The sequence below is a fragment of the Petaurus breviceps genome, unplaced genomic scaffold (assembly GCF_028583685.1).
Source record: "Petaurus breviceps papuanus isolate PSGF00001 unplaced genomic scaffold, PetGlider_PUasm1.0 90845, whole genome shotgun sequence".
NCBI lineage: Eukaryota > Metazoa > Chordata > Mammalia > Diprotodontia > Petauridae > Petaurus > Petaurus breviceps.
The window spans coordinates 8,318,879-8,334,600 of NW_027187359.1; the positions used below are offsets into that span (position 1 = coordinate 8,318,879).

At 42.3% G+C, this 15,722-nt stretch overlaps 2 protein-coding genes across 3 annotated transcripts in view; one reads left to right on the forward strand and one right to left on the reverse strand.

Moving 5' to 3' along the window:
- Positions 1 to 4,662: 4,662 nt before the first annotated feature.
- On the reverse strand, positions 4,663 to 13,341 carry SUPT7L (SPT7 like, STAGA complex subunit gamma). The gene is made up of 5 exons (XM_069072103.1): positions 13,149 to 13,341; positions 9,800 to 10,428; positions 8,181 to 8,505; positions 7,163 to 7,400; positions 4,663 to 5,472 (listed from the first exon to the last, which is right to left on the reverse strand). Exons 2-5 carry the CDS (start codon positions 10,210 to 10,212, stop codon positions 5,210 to 5,212), a joined length of 1,239 nt encoding a protein of 412 aa, XP_068928204.1. The 5' UTR covers positions 10,213 to 10,428; positions 13,149 to 13,341; the 3' UTR covers positions 4,663 to 5,209.
- A 50-nt stretch (positions 13,342 to 13,391) lies between these two features.
- Positions 13,392 to 15,722, forward strand: part of SLC4A1AP (solute carrier family 4 member 1 adaptor protein) — a 33,444-nt gene continuing 31,113 nt past the window's right edge. For both annotated transcript variants that reach the window (XM_069072101.1, XM_069072100.1), the window contains exons 1-2: positions 13,392 to 14,263; positions 14,457 to 14,652. In XM_069072101.1, coding sequence (XP_068928202.1) covers positions 13,580 to 14,263; positions 14,457 to 14,652 — 880 coding nt within the window. In that variant the 5' untranslated portion in view covers positions 13,392 to 13,579. The remainder of the gene's footprint in view (positions 14,264 to 14,456; positions 14,653 to 15,722) is intronic.

The following is a 15,722-nucleotide window of genomic DNA, read 5'->3' on the forward strand; positions in this document are numbered from 1 at the left end:
GTTGGCTTGGGCTGAATTCTTTCAAGACTGAATTTCAGGCTTTCTGGTCTTAGATAAGATCAGAGTTCCTGCTGAACCTATTGTGAGCCATCCCTCATCAATGCCATCCACCTTCAAAGAATCAAATGATAGGAAATAAGCATAGTATGACCTTAAATATATATGTGTATGAGTATGTATGTGTATATATGTTTACATTTATAGATAATCTCTGTGTGTGTATATGTGTGTATCCACGCTTAATTGTAACCTTCTTTAGAGGGGGGAAAAAAAGTAATAAGTTCACCACAGAATGCAAAAGAAAAGCAGGACAGCTTTGAAAACTGTAGTATTTATTATATAGGTTTTCTTGAAATTGAAATTTATTGTTTTATATTGAGTCCTCTCAAGATCTGCTGTGTACATGGCAAATTTTTTTCTTTTCTCATTTTGTATTTAAGTGTAAAATAAAAGAAAATTTTTTAAAGAGTGGAGAAGTAACAAGACTAAAAGCTCATACCGCTTCTCTTTGGTGCCATGAAAGAAGTAAATTTAAGTGGAAAGTTGAAAGAGTAGGGGTAATCTGTGGAAGAAAGTGGAACTATCAGTTCTTGAATTAGTTATTCTTGTAGAGCTTTCACTTTACCTTGTTGATAGACATCTTGTTAATAATAGATAGAATATCTTGTTAATAATGGTGGTTTCAGGTGGCCTCCAGTTTTGCTATGTCATTGATGTGGTATAATAGGACCCCATAATAGGATCTGGCTCACTGGGTCACAGCATCATGGTTCCAGAGCCCGAAGGGACCTCAGAGGTTATCTAGTCCAATTCCCTTGTTTTACATGAAACACTTTGGGTCCCTTGTAGACAGTGTTTCCACATAAACTATGCTTGACTTGGAGCAGCTACTGGAGATTGCTTAATTTGTTGTTAGTCACACATGACATGTGAAACTTGAGTCATGTCAACTCAACTAAGGATGTACAAAATGAAGTCCCCCCTGGTGTTCCAGGTTCTGTGATGGCTCTAGACATATAAATTCCGTAAGATTTAACTTTTGCAATGACAGGTGTGTCCCTCTACCCACTTGGAGGTCCCAGTCATCACTCCCTTTCCAAATGTTGCCCTAAAGAAATCACTTGGCATATGGACTAAATGCATCTACTACAGTGAAAAGGGAAGTTTAACTTAATTTCTAAGCAATTGAGCACAGTCCTTCCTGGAATACCAATTCTCATGCCTTCCACCTTGTCTTCTGCATCCTGTTTCCTTACTTTGATTACAGGAACAGACACAAAGGTCATTTGTAGAAGAATGCTTTCAAGTATGCTCCAATTCAGTATCAAAATGGAGAAAGAAAACTACCTCACTATGATCCTCCACATACTGAGAAATGGCCATTCAGCCTTTGTGTTGTCCTCATGCTTGGTCTCCAAAAAGTCAGCAGGGAACTCTGCTGCTCAGTACTTCAGTGGACCCAGTATTAGGAAAAGCTTTATTAAAACTAAAGCTAAAGGTGCTGACACAGTAGATAGAGCACTGGACCTGGAGTCAGGGAGACTCATCTCCCTGAGTTCAAATTTGGTCTAAAATACTTAGGAGCTGTGTGACCCTGGGCAAGTCACTTAATCCTGTTTGCCTTGGTTTCCTCATCTGTAAAATGGGTTGGAGAAGGAAATGGCAAACCACTCCAGTATCTTTGTCAAGAAAACCCTAAAAGGAGTCATGAAGAGTTGGACAGGTTTAAAATGACTGAGCAATAACAAAGCCCAAGTCGAATAGGCTGCCTTAAGAAGTAATGGGCTTCAGAGGACTCATAATGAAAAATGCAACCCATCTTCAGAGGGAGAACTGATGAACTCCAAGTGCGTGTTTTTTTCTACTTTGTTTTTACTTTTGCAAAGTTTCTACTTTGTTTAAATACAATCCAACACAACGGCTGTGTGGCCACTTTTCAGTATTCAGTTCAGCAAACATTAAGTTCCTACTACCTGCAAAGGACTGGGGATACAGAGACAAAAAAGACACAGCCCTTGCCTGTAAAAAGCTTACATTCAACTGGCATGTTGTAGTTGGAATTTCTAATATGGGTTGCAGTAGAAGGCCTCTGAGGTGCCTTCAAACTCAGATATTGGAAAGTTTTGATGTTCACATATCATATAAAAGCTCACGCCAATTCGAGGCTTCCCCCAGCCTTCTAATAGGGTGTCCTTTCTCCATGGCCCTACCAACACTGACTTTTACAACTATTTTTGCCAATTTCATGAGTATAAGATTGTGCAGAAGAAGCGTCATGGCATAAGAGATAAAGAGCTGCCCTTCAAGTTAGGAAGACCTTTGTTCAAGGCCTGCCTCTGACATATACTACTGTGTGACCTTAGGTGGGCATTTGACCTCTCAGTAAGTAGCCCAGATAACTCTGTTAATTGCAAAAAAGGTGCTGAATTCCCTTGGTAGGGGTTTTCCTCATGGGGAATCTCCTATACCAATTAAATTACAAGTCTGATACAAAAAAATGCTAATGTATATTTCTCTATTAGGGAGAATTTTAAGAATACTTCTGACAGTGGTTGATAATTTAGATTTCTTATAAGAACTTCCCTTCCATATACACCTTGACCATTTAGGGACTTTCTCTTATACATTTTGCATTAATTCTTTATAGATTTTGTATATCTCATTTTTATCAAAAATATTCGCAACAATGTTTTTTCCACTGATTTTTATTGTGGATGATTTTTTTGTACAAGATCTGCTTTCTGTGATCAAAACTATCTGCTTTTGTCCATAATTTTATCCATCTTAACGATTTTCTTCTTTTTTACAATTGTGATATATCTGTAATTCCATTTTCTTTCAACTTTTCTATGATGTTTTCAGATTTAGATCACTGATTTGGAATTTATTTTAAATGATACAAAATATAACTTCATATGTTATTCAATTTTCCTACCAATTTTATTGGTTACCTTCTCCATTGTTGAGTAGGAAAAATTTAGACTAGCTATGTGGTCTAAAGACTTCATATAGTGTCTCTGGCCAATTTTTCATAAATTATTTAAACTAAATAAAAAATCAATTATTTAGCTAACAAGTTGTACCTTGATGTAAGACCAGTGATAAAGGATATTTGACTTCCATGAATCTTGGCATTTTATTCCAAGGAGATACTTTCAATTAATTTTCACATGCTAATATAAAGCATGACTAATTTTGTACTCATGGTCAAAAGGCATATAAGGTCAGTAAAATTGTTAGAAATGTTATAAAACATAGTATGTATTAATGTTGCTGAAGCTACCTGTCTCTCATTAGAAACCACAACCATGTAATATCCAGGTAGATCACTGCCAATGGCAGACCTGTGTTTTTGGAGAAAGATTATCCACATAATCCCTGTGCAGTGCCCTACATGGAGAGCAAAGTCAATCAATCATGGATCCACAATGAAGGTCTGATGGAAAATGAATTGTTTGTACATAAACCCCTGAAGTAATATTACTTCTAGGGAGAATCTAAACTACAGAGTTACACACTATTGAGTATCAGTGGGGACAACATGACCATGGGAGAGGATTTCCTTAGAATGTTAGGATGTTGCTCTAACAGCAACTTCAAGTTTGATTCCCTAAATCTGGGGATCATGGAGAAAGCTAATGGATTGCCTACTTTATGTTTTCTATATTTCTTTATGGGCTCAAGTCCTTAGCTTCTCATGCATTTTCTATGTGGGAAAGAAAAGCTGTCCCATACCTAGTACCCATGTTACATACTGAGAGAAAAGAGTAAGCATTTTTATCAAGCACCTACTATGTCTCAGGCATTGTGCTAACCACTTCACAAGTATCTCATTTCATCTTTACAACTTTGAAAGGTAGGTGCTATTATCTCCACTTTACAGTTGAGGAAACTGAGGCAGAGGTTAAGTGACTTGCTCAGGGTCACAAAGCTAATAAGTATCTGAGGCTGGACTTGAACTAGGGTCTTTCTGACTCTAGGCCCAGACTTTATTCACTGTCATGCAATCTGGGCACTTTATTAACCTCATTTTGGGAAACCTAGACATGATTTTACCATGAGTATGTAAGAGGATTTTCCTTTAGTAACTCTAAGTAGGGATAACAAGCTAAAGAGTAAAAATAACTCTCAGTGTAGTCTAGTCACTAGGCCAGGATCAGACTTGGTTCATGTTAGTTCAGGCTCTTACTCTGTATATAATCTGTGCATGTTTTATAATCCCCCTCTACAATGTAAGCTCCTCGAGTAGGGGGAATTTTGTTTTGCTTTTGTACTTCCAATGCCCTACAAATTGTAGGTGCTTAGTAAATATTTGTTCAAATGATGTGGGAGCAGCAGAAATAATACAACTTTATCCCTTGATAGAATTTAAGAACACTAATCTGCTGGCCATTCCATAGCCCTGATAAGTTCCCTTTGTTTTTCTCAGTTTGATTTAATTAATCTAACCACACTCTGCCCCAATGAAAGAAAAGGAGAAAAGAGAGGATAAAACAAGGCAATGTACATCGAAAAAAATGAAGTTAGTGGGGAAGATGTGCTCAAGAGACTGGAGGACAAGGAAGAAGAAAAGCTAAACAATGAAGAGAAAGGAGGGGACCATGAGGAGTTGGTGTGACATGTCACCACAGGTGTCTAAATGTAAGAGCAGGACTCTTGATGTTAGTTGGTGGAAGAAGCCATTTATTGGTGTTGGCCATTTGCTTTTAGGCACCAATATTTGATTCACAGTGACTTCCATCTGTTAATGAAGGAAGCTAAATACATTTTTACAAAATCCCTCTATACACACAGGACCTAAATCTAAGCATAGCTATTAGGTAATAGCTTTAACAAATCTGATAAATCACCATAATTATACTGAGCTGACTCTTAGTCATAACTGCAGCACATACATGTTTTTCATAGTAGAAAAGAGGAACTAGATTTAGTGGTGAAGTAACTTGATCCCATTGCAAACTCAGCATTAAAGCCAAAACAGAACTCTGGTCTCACGATCACCACCTTGATTTGTTTTTGTTCATGCAAAACTGTACTGACAGTCATCCTGGAACAGAAAAGACCACTGTTGGCCAAACCCACTGCTGGAGGTCCTGCGAACAGCCTCTGGAGCCTTGGACCCCTCCATATCAATTTACTGTTCATGGGAACGAGTTCTTGTATAGTTGCTCCCTTACTGGTTTGGAAGAAAAAGCTCTTCCTTTTCCTCTTATATTTTCCTTATCCTCTTTTTGCAACGCTGGTTGAAGACAGGGGAGGATCCCATGAGGCTGTCAGGGGAGTGGGATCCATAGCTGCTCTCTGAGCCATTGGGACTCTGGGGTATCCCAGCCTCGCTGATGCCAGACATAGGCTCTTCAAAGACATCACTGCCCAGCACGCCATGCCCAGAGACAGTGCCTTCTTCACTCTCCTGTGACTCTATTTTTACTGGGGCCAAATTCCAAAGAGGAGAAGCATTTACTTCAGCACCTAGAAACAGATTCCAAGATCCCAGCAGTCAGACATCAACAAAAAGCCAAGTATACACGGGTTAGTGAAGATTATGGACGGAGAAGGAATCTGAGAGTTGATACAAATGAAGACTATAAAAAGAATAAGAAATTCAATACTAGGTCATACAAATAGTCCCGTGCATCCTAATGCTGCTATGACAAGGAAGCTATCTCTAGGGAAAGTCATGGTGGCTGCCCTCCATTCTGTCACCTTCAAAGGTAAATGAACCCTGTATATATCTTCACTTTCTCTTGACTCTTTAAGAGAAGATAAAAAGGATAGGAGTGTCCCTGTCTGGTTCAGGGGCTCATGGATGTGCTTCCTCTGGTTTCCTTCTTTACAAGGCACCTGTCTTCTAGCTTTTTGTTCTGGCTTCCTGACACTGTGACAGATAGAAATAAGTTAAGATTATCACTCTCCTCATTTGGCCAAATATTTTTTGGCCAGGCCTGACCCAGGGAGGGGAGTCTTCTATCTATGAATGGCAGACTGCTCTGTGAGCCTTCAGCAATTCCTCTCACACTCTTGTCTCTGTAGTCATGATCTCTGATTATTTGTTCTACTTGTTAGGCTCTTTGCCTGATAATTTAAAAACATCTTTTTTAAGTCAGGTCTGACTTCTCCCAGGTCCACCACTACCACCACCAAAACCTGAAGGATCTATAATGTCATTGATATGGGTAATATTTCCACCAATGCTGCCTCCAATCCAGTTACAACTCAGTAGATCATCTCTGAGAATTAGTATGGCCAAAAATGTCAACACCCTACAGTGACAAAGGTCCTTGAACATAGCTAGGCTGGTCCCTATATAACAACACAGAGTCCAATATTGGATGGACCTGTACTTGAAGCCTATCCAGACTGAAAGAACCTGCCAAATTTATGTCCTGCTGGCATGGCCATGAAGAGGCTGGGATCACCTACATGTTACCATAAGAGATGAGAATAAGACTTCAAGGGGAGGCTGTTAGGTCAGAGTATTAGTTACTGGGCTAAAGAAAATGATGAAGATCTAAATGGCATTTAATATTTGCAAAATTAATTTCTTTGGCTCAAGTAGGATATGCATTTGTACTCTTCCCAATCTCTGAGAAGAGATGATAATTTGACTCACTTAGCAGCTTTCTTGTAATCATGCCATAACTGACAGTTACTTTGGAGAATGCTTCCTCTAGAACATGGGTGGGGAACTTGTGGCCTCAAGGCCACATGGGGTCCCCTAGGTCCTCAAGTGCAGCTCTTTGACTGAATCCAAACTTTACAGAACAAATCCCCTTAATAAAATGATTTGTTGTATGAAGTTTGGATTCAGTCAGAGGGCCACACTTGAGGACCTAGGGGGCCCCATGTGGCCTGGAGGCTACAGATTCCCCACCCCTGCTCTAACCTAGCCTATTTTTCCAATAAGAACAGGAAAAGGAGAGAGAAGATAACTTCAGGATCCAAGCATCCAACTGAGATGTCTTGTGACCTGGCACTTTAAAGTTCTGGGCTTCTCATTCTTACTTGCCTTTCCCCTCCCTCTCTTTCATTCTTTTACCTGAAGCTCACCTATCATTTCCTCAAGAGCTCAATTTCATATGGAAGGAAAAAGCAAAAGCAAAAGCAATAAGGGCAGCTGAATGTATGGGCCATCATCACAGAATAAGAGCATTCTTCCCACCTGAAGCCTGTGGGGAAGCTTCGACCTCCAGGTTGGATGAGAACCGCTCATTTTGAGCTCCAAGCACTCCTACAGGCAGAGACTGGTCACCAGATGCCAGGTCCCCTTCCAGCTCCTCACTGACTGGGAAGGTGATATCGCTGACAAGTTCCTCCTTGACCTTCAGGGGCTTGGTATCTTCTGTGGCCTTCTCAGGATTTACAATCTTCTCATACTCCTCAGAGAGCTGCTTGCTAACCTGTCAGCAGGCAAGAGACAAAGTTTTCCAAGAGAATGGTGAAGGCAAGCTGGTCTTCATCTTTCTTCCCCTGGGAAAAAAAGGGGGATAAAGGGGTTGGAAAGGGAAGAATATAAATGACAGAGAAGTTTAAAGATGGAGGAGCTTTGTTTAGCAAATTAATGAGAGAAAGGCATGACAGATTGAAAAAGCTTGTTAATACAGAGTATGTGTTAATAATACACACATAGATAGGATATGTTTATGTGAGAAAATGTGAAGAAAGATACTAATGGAAAAGTGGAGGGACAGTAAAAAATGTTCTATTTTTAGGTATAATTATATATGGTATGTAGACACCTAGGTTAATTAAAGAAGACTTTCTTCTTATGTGTTAGAAATACTCTATCTCATTTAGCCTTAGGGGAAACTGAAGCAATGGTCAAGAGGTTTGCTTAAGGTCACAAGAGAAGATCAGATTAAACAAGAATTTCTGTTCTAGAGTTCAATGCCCTGAATATATTTACCACCTCTCAGTCCTTACCTCCTTCTAGCACATCTGTTACATCCTTGTCATCTGCTTTCAATCTACATGGAATATTATTGATGGGCCCCACACTGAAAACAGGAAACAAGGTCTGGGAAACATAGTAGTTTAGGAAAATAAAGGATAAGATTACCAAAGATGAAGATTCTTCCCTTGTCCTACAGCTTTCACTCTCCACTCCAGTTCTGAGGGATGAGGGAACCTGAGAACCCGATTCAGTCTACTTTGTTTACTTTGTCATATGGTACCCTTACCTGTAACATGTAACTGTGATAGTCCTTGATGCGGTGCTGCCAGAACTTCTGCAGGGACAGGACACTACCAATGCCCACCTCATGGAACACCTGCTCCATCACATCAGGAAAGGGGGTCTGCCCCAACTGGGCCTCCCGGTCCACAGCAAAGCGCAGCAGCTTGGTGAATTTAAGGCAATATTCATGAGCCACATCTGTGAGAGTCTCCAGGACACTTTCGTGAGCACATTCAAAGCCTGCGTGAGCCAGGATTGTGGCTACTGACTGGTAAAGCAGCTGACGACAGGAGTTCCAACTCAGTTCAGTCACAGGCTCCCCCTTTCCTCTGAAAGCACAGATAGCTCAATGTCACAAGGGCTCACACTATGGGGGAAATCTACCCCTGCCTTCCTAGGAGCTTTCCAATTTTAAGATAAAATTCCATTGTTGTAGGGAAATCTGGGTCAGGTTAGCTCTTGAGGTTTCTTTCTCAGACTGCCTGAGCATAGCCCAGGCACCCCACGATCAGCTTGTAACTCCCCAACCTCAGTTCTCTTTCAGCCAACTTCAACCCCCATGTTCCAATACACTAGTCTATGGAAACAGAATCATTTCCAGCTATTACTCTCTAATATAGATTCAGTTACTTCCTGTGAATTTCAAATACAATAATAGCATAATTCCATCTAGTTCTGTGAACAGCTTATATAGTAACTAAAAACAAAAATAATTTTAAATGGAGCAGCTCCTTAAGCTCATAGTTAGTACAAAACAGTCATGTGTGGATGAATATCCTCCATTGGTGAAATATTCTCTACTTTGCCACGTGCTTCCTTGAGATAGGCAGGCTGGTTCACCAGCAAAGTACTAAGGTTAACACAGATATAGCAAATTCCCTAATAGACAAAAAGTCAAAAGATATGAACTGGCAGTTTTGAAAGGAAGAAATATCAGTTATCAATAGCTATATGAAATAATGTTCCAAATAACTAATAGCAAAAGAAAAGCAAATAAAAACAATTTTGTTTTAATTATGCATATTAAAAGTGTCCCCCATCCCCCCACCCATCATGACACCCTTGTCAATGGGGTAGAGAAAAAAGAGCAAGAAAAAAAATCGATTTTTGTTAATTAAAAGAGAAAACCTTTGAATGTAGTGGAAAAATAAGAGTATTTATCAAATATATGCTTAACACCTAATATGATGTATGGCTTCACCATGAAGAATTAAAGAAAGTATGTAATAAAAACAAACAAACCCAAAAACCCAAACCCAAAGGCTATGGTAAAATTCCTGCTTTTCTAATCTTATTGGTGACATTTTCATGCTTGTGAGGTAAGGCTGTATTGTTAAAGGGTTCCTCTAGACAGAGGTGTTAGTTTTTATAAAAGACATACTAATTTACATATTAAATTTACCACTCCTCTCAGAATGTAGACAAGGAGTAAAATAATATGCTGTCCCTACTACTCACTTATTATGAGTCACTCAATACTCAGAACAGCAAAATAACAGCTTGCCTGTTCTCAAGCAATGACTGCATTTCACATATTTAACTAAGAACCACTAAAGCACTTCCAATAGACTGGATCATGCTTTTGCATGCTCTCAGATATTCCATGTTAGATCCCTGCCTTACCGGTAAAAGTCACTCTCTGGGTCACTATGCCTGATCTGGAATGGCATTTTGCCAGTCTTATTATCCAAAGAAAGCAGATCATCAGGGAGGGGGGGTGAAGCTGGACAGGGTGGAAGTGGTTCACTCTCTTCAGTTTTGATACCCTCTGCCTGCTGCTGCATTTGAGCCTGAGCTGTAGCAATGAGGCTTCTTAGGCGCCTGTTGTGCTGGATAAGTTGGATTGTGTGGGTGGTGAGGCTGCAAGGCTCAGATGGGATGTCCAGCATGGTGGTTGGCCGTGGTTTATTGGCAGAAGGTTGGTGCAGGAGTGGATCTTGGACTTCCACCAGACGAAACTCCCGAGGGAGCAAATCAAAGGAGCTTCTGTTAGCTTGGCTGGATGATATTGGGATCTCTCCCCAGTATCTTAGCATTTTTGGAGAGTGAGTTGTTAAGTCTGACAAAAACAATGTTTCCCAATCCACAAGACTGGCTTCCAAAATAGAAAGGAGATTGGTTAAATCACCTCCTTACATCATCCTTGTCAGAGTAAGAAAAGTCAGTCCATCCAAGACTAGAAAAATGTCTGCCCCAGCAGTGCTGTAGAAGGATCAGCATAGCTCTCATTGAAGAAACATGTGATTTATTATCTGAAAAAAAAAATTTGATGTTTATCATCACAATCAAGGAAACTGATAACTCATATATGGCTGTCATCAATGCTAATTGCAATTTTAGCCTTCATGAAGAAGTCAAGAAAACCTGGGTTCACATCCTGTCTCTGATACTTACTGGTCAAGGATAAATTGCTTCCCCTTTGAGTCTTGTTTCCTCTTTTGTGAAATGGGTACAATAACTGTCCCTGTAGTACCTACCTCATAGGGTTTGTTGTAAGGCTAAAATGAGATCCTGTATGTAAAAATCTTTGAAAACTTTAAAGCAGTCAGTTATGATGACAATGCTATTATGAAAGGCATAGCATCCAGAAGTAGGGAGATACAAAACTAAGAACACCGGGTACACATTGCTAAGAGGCAGATGTAGGCTTGAGGTTGGGAAAAACTTTCTTAAAAATTAGTTTTCCTAAAATGAAATGGGATACCTTACATACACAGTGAATGGCTTCCTACTACTCTCCCAACACAAGCTGATCACCAGAAATCTCATCATGCAGTTTAACACAACCTTGGATACTTAATACCTCTTTACCTCCCTATGCCTCTTTTCCTCTTTGACTACAAGGCTGGAAGGTGGAGCCCTAAACTCCACCCAAAGCTTTACTTTATAAGGGCAGAACAGGGAATTTGCAGCTCAATCTACTTTCCACCAATAGCTCGGTTTGAACAAGAATGAGTAGAAAAGAGTTCATCTAAAAAAGATTTAAGAGACTTCTTAGACTGCAAATTCTAAAAGAGAGACAATACTGTGATATGGCATCTAATAAAATGAATGTGATCCTAAGTTGAATTAAGAAAGGTATAGTTTGTGGTGGCCATGTAGCATAGTGAGTAAGAGCACTGGCTCCAGTGTCCAGGATGACCTGGGGATCGAATCTGGGCTCAGACACTTAGCACCCACGCAGAAACACCTGGCCGTGTAACCTTGAGCAAGTTACTTAACCCCAATTGCTTAGGGGCGGCCAGGTAGCTCAGCAAGTAAGAGCACCTGCTTGGCTCCAGTGTTGGGATGACCTGGGGATCAAAGGGGGGCTCAGATACTTAGCACCACACCCAGAAATAACAGGCCCTGTAACCTTGAGCAAGTTACTTAACCCCAATTGCTTAGGGGCGGCCAGGTAGCTCAGCAAGTAAGAGCACCTGCTTGGCTCCAGTGTCGGGATGACCTGGGGATCAAATGGGGGCTCAGATACTTAGCACCACACCCAGAAACAACTGGCCCTGTAACCTTGAGTAAGTTAATTAACCCCTATTGCTTAAAAAAAAAAAAAAGAAAGAAAAGGTATGGTTTCCCTGAGTAGAGAGGTAACAATCTGGCCTGATCAGAGAACAACTAAAGTATTATAACCAGTTTTGGATACATATTGATATGGATGCAGACTGCAATAAATTCATGCTTGCCCATTCTATCAGATTCCTTTGTACATCTTTCCATAAGTTTGCAACAGGGTTTCCACTCAATATGTTGGATGCCTTCCCTTATTTCTTGGGACATCTGAAAGAATGGGTCGTCCATTGGTTATCTCATGCTCTTGCCATATGACCAACTCATCTTCTTTCTTGATTCTACACTTCCCTGATGACATGCCTTGGCCATGGCAAGCCAGGAAATGAAAGAACTGACACTTATTTAACATTTTAAAATTTGCAAAGTACTTTACCTATGCTATCTCATTAAAAGCCTCACAAAAATCCTGTGAGGTGGGTAAATACAGTTATTACTATCTACACATTACAGGTAAAGTAACTGAGACCCAGAGAGCTTAATGGAGTTGCACATGCTCACAAAAGAACTAAGAATCAGTGGTTGGGATTTGAACCCAGGTTTTCCTAACTCCAGGTACATAACTCTTATCTGCCATGCCATGGTGTAAGTGAGCTACTAGGGATCCTATTATATGATGAATCACTGAAGAAACTGGGCATATTTAATCTGGAGAAAAGAAAAACTGAGGAGGGATTTGATTGCTGTTTTTGAAGGGTATTCACACAGAAGAAGCATATGAGTTTTCCAAAAAGAAAATTTAGGCTTAAAATAAAGAAAAACTTCTTAGTAATTAGAGGTATGCCAAAGCTGAATGGGCTTTCTCCTCAGGAAGCTTTGGGTTCCCCCTCAGAGTGATCTTTGAGTAAAGACCAGATGATTTGTAGGGAATGTTGTCAGGGGAGTTCCTATCCATGTAGAAGTTGAACTAGATGGTCTCTGAGGTCCCTTACAACTCTGTGTCTTTGTTCGGGCAAGTGGCAGACTGGCTCAGGAATTAACTTGAAGGGTCGTCCCTGGCAACAGGGAGCAGGGACAGAGCATGTTAGCTAATAAGAACTGTACATTGGAAAGCTGAAGACCAGGGTTCAGTAACAGACGGGACATTACTATCTGTGTGATCCTGAGCAAGTCACTTGCCTTCACAGGCCTGTGTCCTCATCTGCAAAACTCAGGGAGCTGGACTGATGTGAGACAGCGTGGTGCCGTTGAAAGGGTGCAGGAGTCGGAGGTCCTGGGTTTAAAACCTGTCACTCAGTTCTTATGAACCCTTCACCACTCTGGGCCTCAGTTTCCTCCTCTGTAAAACCAGGGGCTGACCTTCGAAGACCTCAGGGGTCCCTCCTAGCTCTATGCTGAAGTTCTAAAGATCTCAGGACCCGCCCCTGGGCTGGGGAGTGTTTGGGGGACGAGGGGGAAGGGTATTTACCAGTTTTCAGGGGAGTGGCTGGGAAGGGGCGACGTCTGAGCCGGTCCTCAGCAGGCCATGATGTCCCCAGAGACGCCTGCCGAGCGACGCGCGGGCGAGGAACTGTGCGTGGAGGCTGCGAGAGAGTAAAGCCCACACGACTTGGAAGCAGACGGAAGCTCCTCTCTTCGGGTTGGAGACGGCCGCCGGAAGTCGTCACTAAGCGGTGCACCTGTAAAGACGTCCTCCCTTTCCAAGACGCCTCCTTTATTCGATAGTGTTCGAGTTTTAATTTGGTCCGGTCGGCGAGACTGCAGGGGTCTGATGAGGTTATTGAAGTCTCCAAGCTCCAGCGTCTCCCCTCTCCAGGGAGGGTCTGAAGCTGAAGGGGGAACTTAGAGCTCTCAGGATCCGTTTCCGGCGAACATTATTAGACACCGGATTCCTCGAAGATGGCGGCGCTCTCCTCAGAGGCAGAGCTGGGGTCCAGCTCCGGGCCTCCAGACAACGACTTCAAGAAGCCAGTTCTACCATTGTCCTCGGCGCCGCCGGAGCCTGCCCTGGGTCCCAGTCCTCGGGAGCGGGAGGAGCAGGAAGAGGAGGAGAAGCCGCCGCTGGCCGGCGGTCCTGGAGAGCAGGGAGTCCGGCCGGTCCGGCGGCGAGACGTCCAGGAGGAGCCCGGACCCGAGCCCCCAGTCGAGGAGAAGCCGCGGCCGTCCAGATCAGCGGCTGGGGCTCCTCCAGCTGAAAGTCCGGCTCCAGCTCCCCCATATCAGGAGCCCCCGTGGGGGGGACCCCCCGACGCTCCTTACTACCTGGAGACACTGAAGGGCGGGACCATACTAGGCAGCCGCAGTCTGGAGGGCCGGAGCCGCTGCGTGTTCGGGCGCCTGTCCAGCTGCGACGTGATCCTAGAGCATCCTTCAGTATCCCGCTTCCACGCCGTGCTTCAGCACCGGGCGCGGGGCCTGGCGGGGGACGAAGACCCCCGGGGACCCGGCTTCTACTTGTACGACCTGGGGAGCACCCATGGCACCTTCTTGAACAAAATTCGCGTTCCGCCCCGCACCTACTGCCGCGTGCACGTGGGCCACGTTCTCCGCTTCGGGGCCAGCACCCGGCTCTTTATTCTGCAGGTAAAGAAGTCCCAAGGACTGACACTTCCCGGGCCCCGCCCCCGTACACCAAATCTTATTATTAGTTTTTGTCCAGGCAGCGTCCCAGTCAGCCTTTCCCAGAGTTGAGAGTTATGCCTTCTGGCACCTAGATAGACTTCCTTATGGCTTCTGCTCCCACATCCTAAAGGGATTGTTCTACTTGACTCAACAGGGACCAGAAGAAGATAAGGAGGCAGAATCCGAGCTAACGGTAACTCAGTTGAAGGCTTTGCGAAAGCAGCAGCAGATGAAATTAGAGAAGAAGATGTTGGGTGAAGACTCAGATGAGGAAGAGGAGACAGATGCCACAGAAGAGAAGAGAAATACTAGTAGTCAGGATGTTGAGATGGGCTGTACTTGGGGAATGGGTAAGAAATGAAAGCTACTAAAAAAGTCAGAATTTTTTTTTTTAGCATATTATTAATTGTATCTTATACTTGTCTTGTGTTTCAAAGGCACATAAATATCCGTTTGGTCCCTGTAACAGCTATACGAAGTATAGAGGAGTGACTTTTGTTATCCCCACTTTTTTTTTCATTTTTCAAATGCTTTATTAACTTCTGATTTACATCATTCATTTCCGCCAGATTTTGAGTTACAAATTTTCTCCCCATTTTTCCCCTACTCACCACCCCAGAATAGCAGTCCGACAGGATATACCCTCCTCCAATCTGCTCTCTCCCATATCTTCTCCCATACCCCCTTAGACTTTTCCACTAGGGCATGGTGGATCTCTATGCCCCAGTGCCTGTATATCTTCTTTCCCAATTACATGTAAGACAGTATTAATAATAGTATATATAATTTTAAACATTTGATTTTAAAACTTTGAATTCCAGATTCATTCCCTTCCCCCCTTCACCCACCCTTACTGGAAAGATAAGCAGTTCAGTATAGGGTGTACATGTGTAGCTAATGCTACACATTATTTTAACATAGTAATTATTTTAACAGTTATTATTAACATAGTAGATATATTGTAAAAGACTGACTATATTTCCCTCCCTCCTATCCCACCACCCACTTGTTCTGTTCTCTACTTTGATCCCGTCCCTTTTCAAAAGTGGGTGCTTCCAACTTCCCACCCCCGCCCAGCCTGCCCCCCCTTCCATCATCTTTCCTCTCATCCCCTTCCCCCTACTCTCCTGTAGGGTGAGATACCCTATTTAGTGTGTATTTCATTCCCTCCCTGAGCCAAATTCAGTGAGAATAAGGTTGACCCATTCCTTTTTGCCTTCCTATTCTTCCCCTCCATTGTAACCCTTTTCCCTTGCCTCTTCTTTATGAGGTAGTTTACCCCATTCTGTATCTCTCCATCTCCTCTCATTATATTCCTCTCACCTCTTAATTTCATCTTTTAAGTATCATCCCTTCTTGTTAAATTGGTCCTGTGCCCTCTATCTATGTATACCTGTAAGCATATATACACACGTTCACA

Coding starts and splice junctions, on each gene's coding strand:
- SUPT7L (XM_069072103.1), bottom strand. CDS start 10,212: ATGCTAAGATACTGGGGAGAGATCCCAATATCATCCAGCCAAGCTAAC. Junction 7,401..8,180: donor ATCACAGTTACATGTTACAG/GTAAGGGTACCA, acceptor GCCTGCTGACAG/GTTAGCAAGCAGCTCTCTGA. Junction 5,473..7,162: donor AGCTTCCCCACAGGCTTCAG/GTGGGAAGAATG, acceptor ATCTGTTTCTAG/GTGCTGAAGTAAATGCTTCT.